The sequence below is a fragment of the Salvelinus sp. IW2-2015 genome, linkage group LG27 (assembly GCF_002910315.2).
Source record: "Salvelinus sp. IW2-2015 linkage group LG27, ASM291031v2, whole genome shotgun sequence".
In the NCBI taxonomy this organism is placed as follows: Eukaryota; Metazoa; Chordata; class Actinopteri; order Salmoniformes; family Salmonidae; genus Salvelinus; species Salvelinus sp. IW2-2015.
The window spans coordinates 3724216-3743665 of record NC_036867.1 but is presented as its reverse complement, the minus strand read 5'-3'; the positions used below and the strand labels follow the sequence as shown (position 1 = coordinate 3743665).

The 19450-nt window shown below is 43.8% G+C and overlaps 1 protein-coding gene across 1 annotated transcript in view; it reads right to left on the bottom strand.

Annotated features, from left to right (window-relative positions):
• Positions 1 to 19450, bottom strand: part of LOC111953859 (histone-lysine N-methyltransferase 2D-like) — a 127963-nt gene that overhangs the window by 43576 nt on the left and 64937 nt on the right. Inside the window, exons 8-11 of the mRNA XM_070435669.1 lie at positions 18756 to 18924; positions 14344 to 14458; positions 11215 to 11405; positions 3417 to 3580 (exon numbers count right to left, since the gene is read on the bottom strand). Coding sequence (XP_070291770.1) covers positions 3417 to 3580; positions 11215 to 11405; positions 14344 to 14458; positions 18756 to 18924 — 639 coding nt within the window. The remainder of the gene's footprint in view (positions 1 to 3416; positions 3581 to 11214; positions 11406 to 14343; positions 14459 to 18755; positions 18925 to 19450) is intronic.

The following is a 19450-nucleotide window of genomic DNA, read 5'->3' as shown; positions in this document are numbered from 1 at the left end:
TTCGTCAACTAGACTACAGCAGCACTATGTCTCATAGTCTTCGTCAACTAGACTACAGCAGCACTAGTCCATAGTCTTCGTCAACTAGACTACAGGCCAGCACTAGTCCATAGTCGTCAACAACTAGACTACAGCAGCACTAGTCCATAGTCGTCGTCAACTAGACTACAACGACTAGTCCATAGTCTTCGTCAACGTAGACTACAACACTAGTCCATAGTCTTCGTCAACTAGACTACAGCACTAGTCCATAGTCTTCGTCAACTAGACTACAACACTAGTGCCATAGTCTTCGTCAACTAGACTACAGCAGCACTAGTCCATAGTCTTTCGTCAACTAGACTACAACACTAGTCCATAGTCTTCGTCAACTAGACTACAGCACTAAGTCCATAGTCTTCGTCAACTAGACTAAAACACTATCCAATAGTGCGATCGTCAACTAGAACACAGCACTAGCCATAGTCGTCGTCAACTAGACTACAGCAGCACTAGTCCATAGTCTTCGTCAACTAGACTACAGCAGCACTAGTCCATAGTCGTCGTCGACTAGACTACAACACTAATCCATAGTCGTCAACTAGACTACAACACCTTTCCACATAATCAACAAGACAATAACCCTAGTAAACAATAGTCAACAGTCAACAACACTACTCCACAGTCAACAACAACTACTCCTCAGTCAACACTACACACACTATCCCAACAGTCAACAACACTATTCTGATAGTCAACAAGACTACAACACTATTCCACAATCAACAGTACTCACAACACTAATCAGTCAGACTACAGCAATATTCCATAGAGTCAACAAGACGACAACAATATTACAGTAGTCAAACAACAGACTACAGCCGCTATTCCACAGTCAACAACATTACAATACCATTCCACATAGTCGACAACAAGACTACATACAGCCATATTCCACATTCAATAAGACTACAGCCCTATTCCCACAGTCAACAACATTACAATACCATTCCACATAGTCGACAACAGACTACATACAGCCATATTCCACATTCAATAAGACTATAGCCCTATTCCACAGTCAACAAACATTACAATACCATTCCACATAGTCGACAACAAGACTACATACAGCCAGTATTCACATTCAATAAGACTATAGCCCTATTCCACATAGTCAAAAACAAGACTATAGGACTATTCCACAGTCTTCTGACTACAAGACTATTCCATATACTCAATAACTAGACTAGGGATGGGCATAAATAATAGAGTACTGGAACGGATGTCAAAGCCCTTATCTTTAACCAGAGATGGAAATGGTGTCTTGAAAACAACATTAATTTGCTTTGACTACAGTGTTCCATTTGTACATGTGCATTTGAAGGGCGACAAAAAATAAACCAAGACAAGCGTCACACAGTTCTACCTAAATCCCATCAGTGTTTCACTCACTCGTGTTCCGACCGCTCCCTCTACACAAGCTGAAGCTGTGCTGAGTGCGCTCACAAGCTCCTGTTAGACCTACAGAAATAAATGCCTATCTGATGGGATACACAAACTAAATTCCTTGCCAAATTATCAGTTTTATCAGAAATTCTAAATGGACTGGTTGACCGAAGTAGGGAATTGTGTTCCAACAACAAGCTCTGCTGTTTTGGATTAATTGTGCCACGTCTATTTTTCGCTCAGGCTAATTTGCGAACTGCTAGTGCCATTTAGTCTATAACCACCCGAAACATAGACAGTGAAAATATGTAAAAAATACAGTTGAAGTCGGAAGTTCACATACATCTCAGCCAAATACATTTAAACTCAGTTTTTCCACAATTCCTGACATTTAATCCTAGTAAAAAATCCCTGTCTTAGGTCAGTTAAGATCACCACTTTTTTTTTTTTTTATGTGAAATGTCAGAATAATAGTAAAGAATGATTTATTTCTGCTTTTATTTCTTTCATCACATTCCCAGTGTGTCAGAAGTTTACATACACTACATTTGTATTTGGTAGCATTGCCATTAAACTGTTTAACTTGGGTCAAACGTTTTGGGTAGCCTTCCACAAGCTTCCCACAATAAGTGGGGTGAATATTGACCCATTCCTGACAGAGCTGGTGTAACTGAGTCAGGTTTGTAGGCCTCCTTGCTCGTACACACTTTCAGTTCTGCCCACAAATGCCCTATAGGATTGAGGTCAGGGCTTTGTGATGGCCACTCCAATACCTTGACTTTGTTGTCCTTAAGCCATTTTGCCACAACTTTGGAAGTATGCTTGGGGTGATTGTCGATTTGGAAGACCCAATTGCGACCAAGCTTTAACTTCCTGACGGATGTCTTGAGATGTTGCTTCAATATATCCACATAATTTTCCTGCCTCATGATGCCATCTATTTTGTGAAGTGCACCAGTCCCTCCTGCAGCAAAGCACCCCCACAACATGATGCTGCCACCCCCGTGCTTCACGGTCGGGATGGTGTTCTTCGGCTTGCAAGCCTCCCCCTTTTTCCTCCAAACATAACGATGGTCATTATGGCCAAACAGTTATATTTTTATTTCATCAGACAAGAGGACATTTCTCCAAAAAGTACAATCTTTGTCCCCATGTGCAGTTGCAAACCGTAGTCTGGCTTTTTATGGCGGTTTTAGAGCAGCGGCTTCTTCCTTACTGAGCGGCCTTTCAGGCTATGTCGATATAGGACTCATTTTACTGTGGATATAGATACTTTGGTACCCGTTTCCTCCAGCATCTTCATAAGGTCCTTTGCTGTTGTTCTGGGATTGATTTGCACCGTTCGCACCAAAGTACGTTCATCTCTAGGAGACAGAACGCGTCTCCTTCCTGAGCGGTGTGACGGCTGCGTCATCCCATGGTGTTTATACTTGCATACTATTGTTTGTACAGATGAACGTGGTACCGTCAGGCGTTTGGAAATTGCTCCCAAGGACAAACCAGACTTGTGGAGGTCTGCAATTTCTTTGAGGTCTTGGCTGATTTCTTTTTATTTTCTCATGATGTCAAGCAAAGAGGCACTGAGTTTGAAGGTAGGCCTTGAAATACATCCACAGGTGCACCTCCAATTGACTCAAATTATGTCAATTAACCTATCAGAAGCTTCTAAAGCCATGACATAATTTTCTGGAATTTTCCGAGCTGTTTAAAGGCACAGTCAACTTAGTGTATGTAAACTTCTGACCCACTGGAATTGTGATACAGTGAATTATAAGTCAAATAATCTGTCTGTAAACAATTGCTGGAAAAATTACTTGTGTCATGCACAAAGTAGACGTCCTAACTGACTTGCCAAAACTATAGTTTGTTAACAAGAAATTTGTGGAGTGGTTGAAAATCGAGTTAATGACTCCAACCAAAGTGTATGTAAACTACCGACATCAACTGTAGGAAAATGACAGCTGTACAGAGCTGTGTGTGTTTCTTACCCATAGTGGGTTCTGGTTCTGGTTCTGTGGATTCCTGGATGGGGCTGGCCGGGGTTTCCACCATGTCGCTCTCCACCTGCTTACAGACGGTGCAGATGTAGTCGGCCTGTGTGTGGAGGTCCGAGTTGCCCCCTGCCTGCTTCTCACACTCACCATGAAGCCACCTGAGAGAGAACCACCAAACACAATTAAATAAACAAACAGCTTTACTTTACTTCAACCTGACGTGACTAAGATGACACAATAAATACTTATGACTGGAACGTACCACAATCACATGCTTCATCATAACAGTGAAGATTTAATTGTCATACATGTGAAGCTGGTTTTCAACTCAGTAAATCATTCCTTACACCAGGAATAGTTATTTGACATCCACCCCAAAGCATTAGGCATGAAACAACTTTCTAGCCAGGCAGGTTGGGCTCATCAGTCAGTAAGCCTCCATGGCAGGCACTCAAAGCCTGTGGTTTGTGGGTTTGCTCTCCCAGCTGTGTTTCCCAGTCGCTCACTCTCCTCCACTCTTCCTGCCTTTATTGCCCCCCCCCCACCCACCACCCCCTGCTTACTCTGCCATGCTCTCTCCGCCAGTCTCTCCCTTTACCCCCCCCCCCTCTCTACCCACCCTACTCTTCCCCTGCGCCCCTGCTGCAGGTGTGTTCCAGTGGGGTGCCTGCAGCCTGACTTGTCTGCTGTTCAATTTTCTCTCTGGCTCTCCCTGTCTGCAGTAATTACATTTCTGCGCAGGCACCTAGGCCTGGCAGCCGGCTGTGTCGAGAGGGCCCCCCAAGTGAGTGTCCGCAGTAGGCAGAGGGTCATTATGGGGAATTGTGATTCTCCAGCGACCACTGGCGGACTTACTATTAGGCAGAAGAGGCAATTGCCGCAGGCCTCACATCAAGGGGCCTCATGAGCTGTGCATAAAAAACTAATTCTCAGCTTGGCTCATTCCATAGTTTTTCTTTATTTTTACTATTTTCTACATTGTAGAATAATAGTGTAAACATAACTATGAAATAACACATATGGAATCATGTAGTAACAAAAAAGGGTTAAATTTAAAAAAACAAATTGTTTTTTTTGCAGATTTGCATTCTCTCAACCAGCTTCATGAGGTAGTCACCTGGAATGCATTTCAATTAACAGGTGTGCCTTCTTAAAAGCTAATTTGTAGAACTTCTTAATGCGTTTGAGCCAATCAGTTGTGCTGTGAAAAGGAAGGGGTGGAATACAAAAGATAGACATATTTGGTAAAAGACCAAGTCCATATTATGTCAAGAACAGCTCAAATAAGCGAAGAGAAACAACAGTCCATCATTACTTTAATACATGAAGGTCAGTCAATACGGATCATTTCAAGAACTTTGAAAGTTTCTTAAAGTGCCGTCGCTAAAACCATCAAGCGCTATGATGAAACTGGCTCTCAAGAGGACCGCCACAGGAAAGGAAGACCGCCACAGGAAAGGAAGACCGCCACAGGAAAGGAAGACCGCCACAGGAAAGGAAGACCGCCACAGGAAAGGAAGACCGCCACAGGAAAGGAAGACCGCCACAGGAAAGGAAGACCTCTGCCGCAGAGAATAAGTTCATTAGAGTAAACTGCACCTCAGATTGCAGCCTAAATAAATGCGTCAGGGAGTTCAAGTAACAGACACATCTCAACATCAACTGTTCAGACGCTGCGTGAATCAGGCCTTCATGGTTGAATTGCTGCAAAGAAACCACTACTAAAGGATACCAATAAGAAGAAAAGATTTGCATGGGCCAAGAAACACAAGCAATGGACATTAGACAAGTGGAAATCTGTCCTTTGGTCTGATGAGTCCAAATTTGAGATTTTTGGTTCCAACCGCTGTGTCTTTGTGAGACGCAGAGTACGTGAACGGATGAACTCCGCATGTGTGGTTCCCACTGTGAAGCATGGAGGAGGTCGTGTGATGGTGCTCTGCTGGTGACACTCAGTGACTTATTTAGAATTCAAGGCACAATTATCCAGCATGGCTACCACAGCATTCTGCAGCGACACGCCAACCCATCTGGTTTCCGCTTAGTGGGATTATCATTTGTTTTCCAATAGGACAATTACCCAAAACACACCGCCAGGCTGTGTAAGAGCTCTTTGACCAAGGAGAGTGATAGAGTGCTGCATCAGATGACCTCGCCTCTACAATTACCCAACCTCAACCCAATTGAGATGGCTTGGGATGAGTTGCAAAGCTGTCATCAAGGCAAAGGGTAGCTAATTTGAAGAATCTCAAATACATTTTGATTTGTTTAACACTTTTTTGGTTACTACCTGATTCCATGTGTTATTTCATAGCTTTGATGTCTTCTTTATAGATAGATAGATAGGTAGATAGATAGGTAGATAGATAGGTAGATAGATAGATAGATACGAAACGTCCCTTCTTCAGGACCCTGTCTTTCAAAGATAATTAGAAAAAATCCAAATAACTTCACAGATCTTCATTGTAAAGGGTTTAAACACTGTTTCTCATGCTTGTTCAATGAACAATAAACAATTAATGAACATGCACCTGTGGAACGGTCGTTAAGACACTAACAACTTACAGACGGTAGGCAATTAAGGTCACAGTATTGAAAACTTAGGACACTAGAGGCCTTTCTACTGACTCTGAAAAACACCAAAAGAAAAATGCCCAGGGTCCCTGCTCATCTGCGTGAATGTGCCTTAGGCATGCTGCAAGGAGGCATGAGGACTGCAAATGTGGCCAGGGCAATGAATTGCAATGTCCTTACGGTGAGACACCTAAGACAGCGCTACAGGGAGACAGGACGGACTGCCATGTTTCACATGGCAGCCCATGTGAAACAACACCTGCACAGGATCGGTACACCTGAACATCACACCTGCGGGACAGGTACAGGATGGCAACAACAACTGCCCGAGTTACACCAGAACGCACAATCCCTCCATCACTGCTCAGACTGTCCGCAATAGGCTGAGAGAGGCTGGACTGAGGGCTTGTAGGTCTGTTGTAAGGCAGGTCCTCAGCAGACATCACTGCCAGCAACGTTGCCTATGTGCACAAACCCATCGCCGCTGGACCAGACAGGACTGCCAGAAAGTGCTTTTCTCTGACGATTCGCGGTTTTGTCTCACCAAGGGGTGATGGTCGGATTAGGGGTCAGGGGGCAGTAGGGGGCAGTATTTTGACGTCTGGATGAAAAGCGTGCCCAAAGTAAACTGCCTGTTACTCAGACCCAGAAGCTAGGATATGCATATGGTAGATTTGGATAGAGAACACTCTAAAGTTTCTAAAACTGTTAAAATTATGTCTGTGAGTATAACAGAACTGATATGGCAGGCGAAACCCCGAGGACAAACCATCCCAAAAAGAATTTCAGCCTACCACTATTTTCAATGGCTATCACTTTTATTATAAGGCCAAGTCCTCCCAGATTGTAGTTCCTAGGGCTTCCACTAGATGTCAACAGTCTTTAGAAAGAGTTTCAGGCTGGTTTTTGGAAAAATTTGCCAGAAATTGTAGTTTTTCTAGGTGGCTCCCATTTTGGCTGTAGTGTTTCCAAGCGCGTGAAAGAGAGCACGTTCTTTGGTATTTTTTATAAGAAGTTAACCAGGTAGGCCAGTTGAGAACATGTTCTCATTTACAACTGCAACCTGGCCAAGATAAAGCAAAGCAGTGCAACAAAAAACAACACAGAGTTACACATGGGATAGACAAAAGTACAGTCAATAACAATAGAAAAATCTATATACAGTGTGTGCAAATGGAGTAAGGAGGTAAGGCAACAAATAGGCCATAGTAGTGAAGTAATTACAATTTAGCAAATTAACACTGGAGTGATAGATGTGCAGATCATGATGTGCAAGTATAAATACTGGTGTGCAAAAGAGCAAAAAGGTAAATGAAAACAATATGGGGATGAGGTAGGTAGTTGGATGGGCTATTTACAGATGAGCTCTGTACAGCTGCAGCGATCGGTAAGCTGCTCTGACAGCTGATGCTTAAAGTAAGTGAGGGAGATATAAGTCTCCTACTTCAGCAATTTTTACAATTCGTTCCAGTTATTGGCAGCAGAGAAAAGGAAAGGAAAGGCGGCCAAAGGAGTATGACCCTCCAGCATGACAATGTCACCAGCCATACTGCTCGTTCTGTGCGTGATTTCCAGCAAGACAGGACTGTCAGTGTTCTGCCATGGCCAGCGAAGAGCCCGGATCTCAATCCCATTGAGCATGTCTGGGTCCTGTTGGATCGGAGGGTGAGGGCTAGGGCCATTCCCCCCAGAAATGTCCGGGAACTTGCAGATGCCTTGGTGGAAGAGTGGGGTAACATCTCACAGCAAGAACTGGCAAATCTGGTGCAGTCCATGAGGAGGAGATGCCACACCAGATTCTGACTGTTACTTTTGATTATGACCCCCCTTTGTTCAAGGACACATGATTCCATTTCTGTAAGTCACATGTCTGTGGAACTTGTTCAGTTTATGTCTGTTGTTGAATCTTATGTTCATACAAATATTTACAAATGTTAAGTTTGCTGAAAATAAACGCAGGGCGTTTCTTTTTTTGCTGAGTTTTTAAATATATATATATATATACAATAAAATAATATATAATAAATAATAGTCCCAGTCAAAGGTTTGGACACACTGTGAGCCCCACTCAGCAATGTGAGTATGCTTAGAAGTACATATGAGGGGCCTCAGAGGATGGCCATTTCAGCCCTCCCGGGGAGCTAAGTTGTGTTCGAATACTCATACTAACCAGTCTATTTGTGAAGTAAATTGAGTAGTATGATTAGTAGTATGGATATAGTTAGTATGCCAAAAGTTCCCAGATGTCAAACTAAATTCGCGAAAATATGAAGTATAGACGCAGAGGACACTATTTCCGTAATTTGGGGCCCATAATGCAATTCGGGAAATGGGCATAGCTTCACATCGTTTCCAGATTTGAAGAAAATGGAGTAAAATATGCAGTCGAAGTACCACGAGAGCAGATATAATTAGTTAAAGCAATGAATTTGTGACAAATGTTAAGAAAATGTTGAACAATGAAATAAATGACTTAAAATAAGTTACCCAACACATCCTATTGGCTGACAATTTGTTAGCCATGCTGTCCTTACGAACTACATAGCGTATCATTACAGCAGTATGTACCGATATGTTGTTAGCTAGCTACCTAACGTTAGTTGGCTACTTACATCAAACTTGCCAGTATATTAACTATAGGCTAACTAACTAACCAACATTTATTGACTTGATTATTCCTGTCATTCTTATCTGGTATAGTCGTTGTGTGTTCTCAACGGACATTCGGGTGCTTTCGTAAATTCTCTCTGGCTATCTACCACGATTTCAGAGGACTCTCCTCTGAGTGTACCAGAGTGCAGAATAATGAATTTACGAGCATTCAACACCCGTTGAATATAGCCGGTGTCAGTAAACGTTTGCAAAAAAGCGTAATTAAGTTGTTGTCAACAGCACAGTTAGTCACCAACGCTCTGGATAACATGAAAACTGCCTAACCAGCTCTACTAGGGCGAGTAAAATGGTCAGAGTGGTCTCATTCGTGTGTGTAAGTAGCTAGCAAGCTAGCCAAAGTTAGCTTGGGTGCTTGACTGCCGTTGTAAGGTCAGAACGCTCACATCAACCGTACTCCTCGGCCCGAGCATCCAGTGTGCACTCTGAAAGCGAAACGCTCTGAATGTACAAACTGACAATCTGACAATGCTCTGAATTTACGAGCGCACTCTGGCACTCCAGATTGAATTTAAGAACACACCCGAAGTCGTAAAATGTCTAACTAGAAATGTGTTATGCTAACTATCTAACAAGAGGTTGCATAGCAAAAGCATCAACTTCCGGTAGACACACGAAGAGCTAGTACGCTCAACTGAAAGTATACACACCTGTTGTCCCAGGTCTAAATCAGTCCCTGATTAGAGAAGAACAATGAAAAAAATAAAGTGGAACTGGCTCCGAGGTCCAGACTTGAGTTTGAAGGGTCTAGGGGTTGATTTGGGTTTGCAGCTCCTATTTACTTCCCTGGATGCCAGGAAGTGTCCTCTACGGTGAACGATATGGCTGACCCTCAGGCAACTTGCTGGACCTTGGATAAACCAATCCATTCGCCATAGTGGTCTTTACTTTCCCGACCCCTCATCACAAAGGCATCACTATGCCGCCAACTGCATGAGCTCTAGATTGCCGTAACGACCTTCCAGTGGTCGCAGGGGGCAACAATCGCTCTGTTGTGGAAAAACCTTAGCTCTCAGCAGAGCTGCCAAATCCAGCTCAGTGATTGGTTAATAATAGTAGTTGGTATAGAGGCTCACGTAGCCAGTAAACTAACGATTAATTGTTTTAAGTGACCGGGATTGGCTGGAGCGCTGGGCCAGTTGGTGAACTGGAGATGACCTTTGGTATTGACCATTTGTAAGCTGTAAAACAAACTAAACTAACCTACTGGGCTACAACTCTGTAATGCTAAGTTTTCCGATCTGTAAAGCTTGTAAACCAATTCAGTTATAATCCATCTGAGATATTAGCTAACTCTTTGGCGGTGTGACAGTCTCCAGCTGTAAACCACATTATAATCCAATTCATTATATGACGCCGACAGCGGGGTGTCAAATCCACATCGTTAGTCAATAAATAGCTCAATCACACGTAACGAGACAGATGATACACTGAAAGAGGCCCCATGTGGCAGATACAGTACACACCACTGACTAAGGATGGGCATTTCAAATCATTTCACTATTCAAATAATATCATGACATGTTTTCAGATATCCGGATAGTCGAAATAGATGTATATAAAAACTTAAGCTTAAACTTGGGAACTGGTATGCTGCCCAGCATGCGCGACTTGGGTGTGGCTTGCTTGCAACTCAATGGCCAACAATAACAACAAACGTGAGAAACCCGTGTAGACTATGATATGTCTTTTTATGGGTGCACACGTCATAACTACAGTTTTATTGAATTAAGAATTCCAAATGTCATAGTATATCCTTGTGTGTAGCAATGTCACAAAGATAATTACATTTAGACAAAGCCTTTTCATTGTTAATATAGGCCTGATTTATTTTCTTTGAAAATGAAATATTTTTAATGAAATTGAAATATTTCAATATTAACATGTGTTCGGATTTTCAAATAACCGTGCCCATCCCTACCACAGACATACATATAAGCCTGGTCCCAGATTTGTGCTGTAGGACCCCTCATGTCATAACAAGACAATGACCACAGCACTAACAGATTTGGGAACAGGCTAGTCACATACTAAATAAATATTGTAGCTCTACTGTGTATCAGCTCATTGTCTTGCACAGCATCCATCAGCAGTGTGGGGGACCATAACATAATCAACATTATAAACTGGGTGGTTCAAGCCCTGAATGCAGATTGGTTGACAGCCGTGGTAAATCAGACCGTATACCACAGGTATGACAAAACATGTATTTTTATTGCTCTAATTACGTTAACCAGTTTATAATAGCAATAAGGCACCTTGGGGGTTTGTGGTATACGGCCAATATACCACGGCTAAGGGCTGTATCCAGGCACTCTGCCTTGCGTTGCACGTAAGAACAGCCCTTCGCAGTAGTGTATTGGCCATAAACCAAACCCCTTCGTGCCTTATTGCTTAAGTAACCACGGCGACAGAATGAGGCACGGCATCCATCAGCAGGGCGGGGGAGTAACGCTATAACGTAACAAAATGTGGAAGTTAAGGGGTCTGAATACTTTCCGAATTTACTGTAAATCGACAGTAACCACGGCGACAGAATGAGGCATACCTCTTGCATGTGTGGCAGGTGAGGAGGAGGTCCTTAGGGGCATCCCCGCGGCCCTGGTCCCTCACACACAGTGGGCATGGCAGGACGGGGGCGGGTTCCTCTGGTTGCCCGTGGCAACCCTCGCACAGTGTGATGTTGTGGGCCCACTGGCCCGCCTGCCTGACCCCACACAAAGAACACACCCGACAGTTCTGGAGAGAGAGGGTAGGACAGAGACATGACACGTTAGTTACACTCTACATATGGATTCATTGTATTCCAGAACAATTCAATATTTAGATTTCCATGGTCAACAACCAAAAGTTTAGAGTGACAAAACTACAACATGCGAAAATACATTTGAAAAAAACATTTCAACAACACCCAGTGGCTACAGAATGCATAGCTACACGGCAGCAGATTAACCATGCATACCATAGAAAGTAGTGTGTTTATTTCTGCCAACCTCCTTCAAACTTTTGCCAACTGACCTCACTTTGTTATGAAGCATGAAACTGTTCTATTAGAGTGTTGGTTGAAAATGTCCAAACAGAGGATTGAACTGGTTGCCATTTACAATTTGTAATGTCAGTCATTAAAACAGATTTTTTTTAAAAACATCTTTATGACAGCCATTTCAAACACGTGATCACTGTATTAGATTACGCAATGATAATAATGAACATACATTTCCCCAACCTCCTTTGCAATGAGCCTACGGAGCAGCCAGCTGGAAATTACAATACACCTTCAAAAGTACCATTTCAGGCTCATTGATTAGCGTTCGAAAGGATCAGCGGTATTCCCGAGCTTTCAGGGGTGAGGAAGAACAAGCTCATTCTAAAGCTTCTCTGCACAGCCCCCAAACCTACCACACACATACCCTCCCCTTCTAAAGTCCCCTGGCCTATTAGTGACAAACCACCCCTATGGCTTGGCTCCAGTGGCCAGCTCATGTCCAACAGCGGGGGGGAGAGAATTGGTGAATACTATCGCTGTTGGTCAGGCCCCGCCTGTGGGCCAGGGGAAGAAAGGAAGGAGGTAGAGATAGTCACCCAATGTCTATCTTGGAGAAAATTAGTGCCTGACTGGGATTCGGGAGGAGATGGGGATAAGATGGGGGAGAGGAGGTGTGTGTGTGTGTGTGTGTGTGTGTGTGTGTGTGTGTGTGTGTGTGTGTACGCTAGCAGGCCTCGGATAGCTACATTTGTCTTGGCAGTACAGTGTGCTGTAACCGTGAGACAGACAGGGATTAATAACAAACAGAGAGGCAGAGAGAAAGAGAGAGACAAAGAGGTAGAGCTGATGGCCAGCTGATGATCAGAGGAATGGGATCAGAGAGGTATCTCTATCCATCTCATTCTCTTCATCCCTCCATTGTTTCAACCTTCCTTTCCACTCCCAGTCGATCCCTCCGTTTTGCAACACTCTTACTCATCCCTCCCTCTGTCCCCCAACCTTCCCCCCTCAATTTATCCTCACCTCGTCATGTCACTCCTCCATTCCCTATCACCGTCTCTTCTCACCCCTGTGCGTATGGGTGCTGGCAGGGTGAAGGGGCGGATGTGAAATGGATTAGCTCAGATTACGTCTCAATCTCCTGCCTCCACAGACAGTGAGACTTGTGAGACTTGTAAATTCACCCCAGTGCGGATGTCAATGAGAATGGTGGGTTTCAATTGGCAGTATTTCAATAAGGGTCCAAATGATGGATGTCTATGGACCTAAGGCAATGCCTTTGCAGTGAAATGAGGCAGCATTCTTACAATCAAATTTTAAAGGGAAAATACACTCAAAATCTATAATTTTGTATTTTTTTCATTAGTCCACTGCTGATACAGTCCCAAAATGTTTTGCATCATCATGATGTGGCCGGTGACACTTTGCTTCTTGAAATTCCAATAACTTGAAACCGTGACTGCTGACATGCAAAGCATTTTGGGACTGTATCAACAGTGGACTAATAAAAATATATATAAATGCCAAGAGTGTGCAAAGCTGTCATCAATGCAAAGGGTGGCTACTTTGAAGAATCTCAAATATCTTTTGATTTGTTTAACACATGTTATTTCATAGTTTTGATGTCTTCACTATTATTCTACAATGTAGAAAATAGTAAAAAATAAATAAAAACCCTGGAATGAGTAGGTGTGTCCAAACTTTTGACTGGTACTGTATATATTTTTTTGACAATTGTTTTTCTTGAGTGGATTTTCCCTTTAAAATGGCGCAACATGATGAATCTCTGCTCCAGTAAAATGTGGAAACAAAACAGCAGCATTGCGGGTCTTGGGAAGACATTTTAGACTTCTCCCCTTTGTACCACACAGTAACTAAGTAAAATGGGTGAATGAAAACAAACATTGTGGTTTGAAAGATAAAAGATTGAAACAAAGAAATCCTCACAAGTCCTGAGTCTTCCAGAATGCAATAAGAAATACTGTTCCCCTTTACAGTACGGTAAAAAGGTTGGGGGCCATCTCAGCTTATGGCACTCTACTCTTATGTATCTACAGTTTTTTCCTCCCTCCATTTTAGCAACCACACTAAGCCCAGAATCTCCCTTTTATGACTTAATACAGAGCTCAATAGTGGAGATGAAAGCTTGGGTGCTTGCGTGCCCCCACTGCAACCCACAGCAAAGCTGGGGGAAACAAACTTTACTGCCCATGTTTGAGGTTTGTATCCCCCCCCCACCTCCTGCGGCACAAAAAGCCACTACAAAAAGGCACTAAAAGCCCCAAAAGCTATTTTCAACTGCTGGATAAAAACAGCTGGGAGACTCTTAGGGGACAGTGGAGGGGTGGAGAGAGACGGAAAAAGAGAGAGAGAGGGAGGTAGAAGAATGAGAGGATAGGGGGTACGGTAAAACAGACGGAAGAGTCTTAGGAGGCAATTGAGAGACGGAGGGAGAGGGGGAAAATAACAAGAGTGAGAGACAGAGTGAGGAGCAGAAAAGAGAAAGAGGCCGGGGGAAGGATGAAACGGTGCAGGGAGACTTGCTTCAAAAAGACATGAGCTTCACTCACGTTCCTTCAGAGCATTTCCCCCGTGGGGTAAATTGACAGCACTTTATACCTCATGCATACTCTCCTGTCTCGGCCCGACGGTATTCCCTGTGTTGTATAAAGTGTTTGGAGTGTTTCTTACCTTGCACCGCCAGCCGTTGGTGGGGATGGATTTCATGGTAGGCTGGAGACAAAAGGTGTGATAGCCTTTATCGCACATGTCACAGACCAGCATCTTGCTGTCCTCCCCCGGGTTCCTGCAACACACACGGGAGAAATATTACACACACAATAATATACGACACACACAAAATTACACACACCCAATGTAACACACACACACACAACCTAGACTAGAGAGAAAAACGGCATGGGAGTACTGTAGTATGGACAGTACTAGGGTTTATGTTTCCCAACCGCAAAGACAGACACCCTAACCATTTTCAACTGTCACTTTGGTTTTTATCTGTGTGGTTCAGGAGAGGGATCATTGAGTCTGGTCCTCCAGGGTCTCAGTGTCTATAGGTTCTTTATCGCTGGCTGATTCAGAGTTTAGGAATAAGACGAACTACATTAATTTATCAATAAAGTACAAGGAGGGAGAGGTGGAAAACATTTTAAAATGTGATGATCTAGTTTCGTTGGTGGAGTTTAAACACTTGATCGATGTATATATCATAGAAGAGTGTAATTGTTTTTAGGCCAGCTGTTTTTAGTCAAGATGTTTGTGTCTTTAATGTAATATGTAATTGTTGTACTGTATGTGTGTTTATAGTTTTGTTTAATGTTGTGTTAGTGTATGTAAGTTGTTTTGTCTGAAACGTTGTTCCCCCTGCTGCTATTGGACCAGGTCTTTCTTGGAAAAGAGATATTATCTCAATGAGAAAAAACCTGTATAAATAAAAGTCAAATAAAAAACAAGGAATAAAAGACAGCCAGACAGTTGAGAACTCAAATTTGGTTTGTCAGTGTGGGGTAAAAAACCCTCACTGATTATGTTCAATGCAATACATTTTATAAACACACAAATGATCTCACACACCATGTTGTGAACATGACGTCTTTTCCATTACCTGGGACACATAAGTTGTTATAGGAACGAGAAAAGAACACGTTTCCTTCATAGAATCCAATTCCCTGAACTTCAAGATTCTAAATTAGTCCAGCCAATCAAACGCACCATTAAACGGCACCCGCCATCGAGAACCGTCCCTCCGTGGCAGATTTTGGATGCATGAATGTTGTTCAAAGAATAAATCAAGAGACCTAAATGTAAGATTTATGGTGTGTGTGTGTGTGTGTGTGTGCGGTGGGGGGTTATGGTATTAGTGAAGAGGCTCGAGCCCAGAAATCTATCAAATCCCAGTAGCCTGTATTTCAGATGACAAGAATCCAACCTGAATGAGAACGTCATCTGATATTTACAGCTGTGCAGTGGAGTCACGCACATACACACACACGTCCCTATATCACTCTGAGTGCTGCTGCTGCCTAACCAACACCCCCTGGCCCCCATCCCTCTCCCCCCACCAATTCCCCAGCTCCCCATCTGTTATTAAAACTGCACTATATTTTCACTAAGCTTTTCCAACTCTCTCCCTTGTAAGCTTATCTCAGCTCAGCACCATGGTGCAGGCTTTACAGTAGGCCTCTTATCCCTACATAGAGGCTTTACAGTAGGCCTCTTATCCCTACATAGAGGCTTTACAGTAAGCCTCATATCCCTGCATACAGGCTTTACAGTAGGCCTCTTATCCCCGCATACAGGCTTTACAGTAGGCCTCTTATCCCCGCATACAGGCTTTACAGTAGGCCTCTTATCCCTGCATACAGGCTTTACAGTAGGCCTCTTATCCCTGCATAGAGGCTTTACAGTAGGCCTCTTATCCTAGTAGTACATATAGGCAGCAGGCATTCAATGCCCACAATCTCAAATGCGATCTCCCTAAAAAAATGTTATATTTAACCTATATTTAACGAGGCAAGTCAGTTAAGAACAAATTCTTATTTACAATGACGGCCTACCCCGGCCAAACCCAGACGACGCTGGGCCTATTGTGCGCTGCCCTATGGGACTCCCAATCACGGCAGGTTGTGATCCAGCCTGGAACCGAACCAGGGTCTGTAGTGACGCCTCTAGCACTGAGATGCAGTGCCTTGGACCAAGAGCTTCCGTTACATTCTGCCCATGATTGGAGTGCAAGCTCTATTCATTGACTACAGCTCAGCGTTCAACACCATAGTGCCCTCAAAGCTCATCAATAAGCTAAGGACCCTGGGACTAAACACCGCCCACCGCAACTGGATCCTGGACTTCCTGACGGGCCGCCCCCAGGTGGTAAGGGTAGGTAACAACACATCCGTCACAATCATCAACACAGGGGCCACTCAGGGGTGCGTGCTCAGTCCCCTCCTGTACTCCCTGTTCACTCATGACTGCACTGCCAGGCACAACTCCAACACCATCATTAAGTTTGCCGATGAGTGGTAGGTATGATCACCTACAACAACAAGACAGCCTATAGGGAGGTCAGAGACCTGGCCGTGTGGTGCCAGGACAGCAACCTCTCCCTCAACGTGATCAAGACAAAAGGAGATGATTGTGGACTACAGGAAAAAGAGGACCGAGCACGCCCCCATTCTCATCAACGGGGCTGCAGTGGAGCAGATTGAGAGCTTCAAGTTCCTTGGTTTAAGCACACCAAGACAGTCGAGGAGGACAGGAGACTGAAAAGATTTGGCATGGGTCCTCAGATCCCCAAAAGGTTCTACAGCTGCACCATCGAGAGCATCCCCTGACTGGTTGCATCACTGCCTGGTATGGCAACTGCTCGGCCTCCGACCGCAAGTCACTACAGAGGGTAATGCGAACGGCCCAGTACATCCCTGGGGCCAAGCATCCTGCCATCCAGGACCTCTATATCAGGTGGTGTCAGAGGAAGGCCCTAAAAATTGTCAAAGACTCCAGCCACCCCAGTCATAGACTGTTCTCTCTGCTACCGCACGGCAAGCGGTACCGGAGCGCCAAGTCTTGGTCCAAGAGGCTTCTAAACAGCTTCTACCCCCAAGCCATAAGACTCCTGAACATCTAATCAAATGGCCACCCAGACTATTTGCATCCCCCCCTTCCTCTTTTCCACCGCTGCTGCTCTGTTGTTATCATCTATGAATAGTCACTTTAATAACTCTACCTACATGTACATATTACCTCAACTAACCAGTGCCCCCGCACATTGACTCTGTACCAGCAGCCCCCCAGTATATAGTCTCGCTATTGTTATTTTACTGCTGCTCTTTAATAACTTGTTACTATTATTAGGTATTCTTATTTTATTTTTTACATTGCATTGTTGGTTAGGGGCTTGTAAGTAAGCATTTCACTGTTGTATTCGGCGCATGTGACTAATAAAATGTGATTTGATTGACAGCCCACGACAAGCCAATGCAATGGAAATAAACCTGCATGTCCCACACGGGATTCCATCTCAAATCAACAACACTTCACTCCCCAGAGGCTAGCGTGCTAATCATTACGCTACCAAAAACATGGTTTTAGTAGGGGAGCTCACTTCCATGAAATGAACACATTCAGAGTTAAGCAAACTCTTCAAAATCTTAAAAAGCAGTCCTTCAAAAGAGACACACCAATAGTTCATGCTCTTTTGGTTTCCAATTACTTCATTTGCTGGCTTCAACTCTCCACTCCTGGAGCACTTTGACTCATCATCTCTCAGATTTAGTCATCCCCATCTTTCATCTATTCTTTACTATACTCCCCCAAAATGTGACTCCTCACAAGCATATACCACTACACACACACACTACAGAGACCACACACACACATAGCTCTACAACACACCCACCACAACACACACACACACCCACCACACACCCCCTTCCACAAAGAAAAACACTTTACATTAAAGCAGACTGCCCTGCGAAGGACTTGACTTTGCTTGGCTGGTTGTATGTGTAGGGACCTTGGGGCTGATCCAACACAGTATGCACACAAATCTCACCAGCTCTCTTATCTTTTCTTTTAATGCTCCCATGCTACTGCAAAATACGCTTGTTATTAATTCCACATGCAAAAAAATAAGACTCTATCCCCTTTTATCTTCCTATAGACCCTTCAGAAAACTCCAACAAGATCGAAACTGACTCCTCAACACCATCTCCCAAATGGCTCAATTCTCTTTTTTCGGTTTCTTTGAAGAACAAAAAAAAACAGTGGGCTCTCTATATTCAGCTGGGTGCAGGACCAGACATGTTTTCCTATTAGTTCATAGCTATCCCTGATAGAAATCACATAAGTCAGTGGAGTTTTTCCACTCGGGATGAGGATGAATGCTGAGTGGACTATGGCTCAGGGGAGTGACAAAGTTAGGAATGGGGTCCATTTTGTGTCAACTCAGTCAACTTAGGTAATTGTCTAAATAACTTTGCCATTGTCAGTCAACTACGTGACAACACCACATGATGGCTACTAGCGCAATGGTTAATAGCGCACACAGCTAACTAGCGCAAATGGCTACTAGGGCACACAGCCATTACCTGCAGGTCAGACAGACTTTGCACTCGGGGCACTGCCACCCGGCCCTCTTCAGGGGGGTGACACTCACGTCCAGACAAGCTCCGTGGTAGTGCTGCCCACACGAGCTGCAGAAGAGCAGGTCCTGCAGGTCCCCAGCACTGCCACACAACAAGCACTTCACCTCTTTACCTGTAGGTAAGGAGGAAAATCATATTAACCCAATGAGTCTCACCGTAACCCCTTTTAAACATTGTGTGTTTGAGCTACAGACTTCTGGGTTGTACCATTGGATTCGTCAATTTCTTCTGCATCGTCTGTGTGATTAACGTGGGCTGAGCTAGAGGTGTTTGTGAGACACGGGCAGATCCCGAAGGGGCCCTGGTCTTTTTACAAAAACGTCTGTAGAGTCTGAATGATTTGAGTTACAAACTATTAAAAGCTACTCTCACGAACACACACGTTACATGTTTTACTCTATGACGCTCACAGGCTACACGAGTCGGTTGAAGGTAAGGGGTTCTTCTACATAGAAGATCATAGGAAATCCCAGGACGTAGTGTCTATAATATTGTAAGGTGCTCTTCTACATAGAAGATCATAAGAAATCCCAGGACGTAGTGTCTATAATATTGTAAGGGGCTCATCTACATAGAAGAGCATAGGAAATCCCAGGACGTCTTGTCTATAATATTGTAAGGGGCTCATCTACATAGAA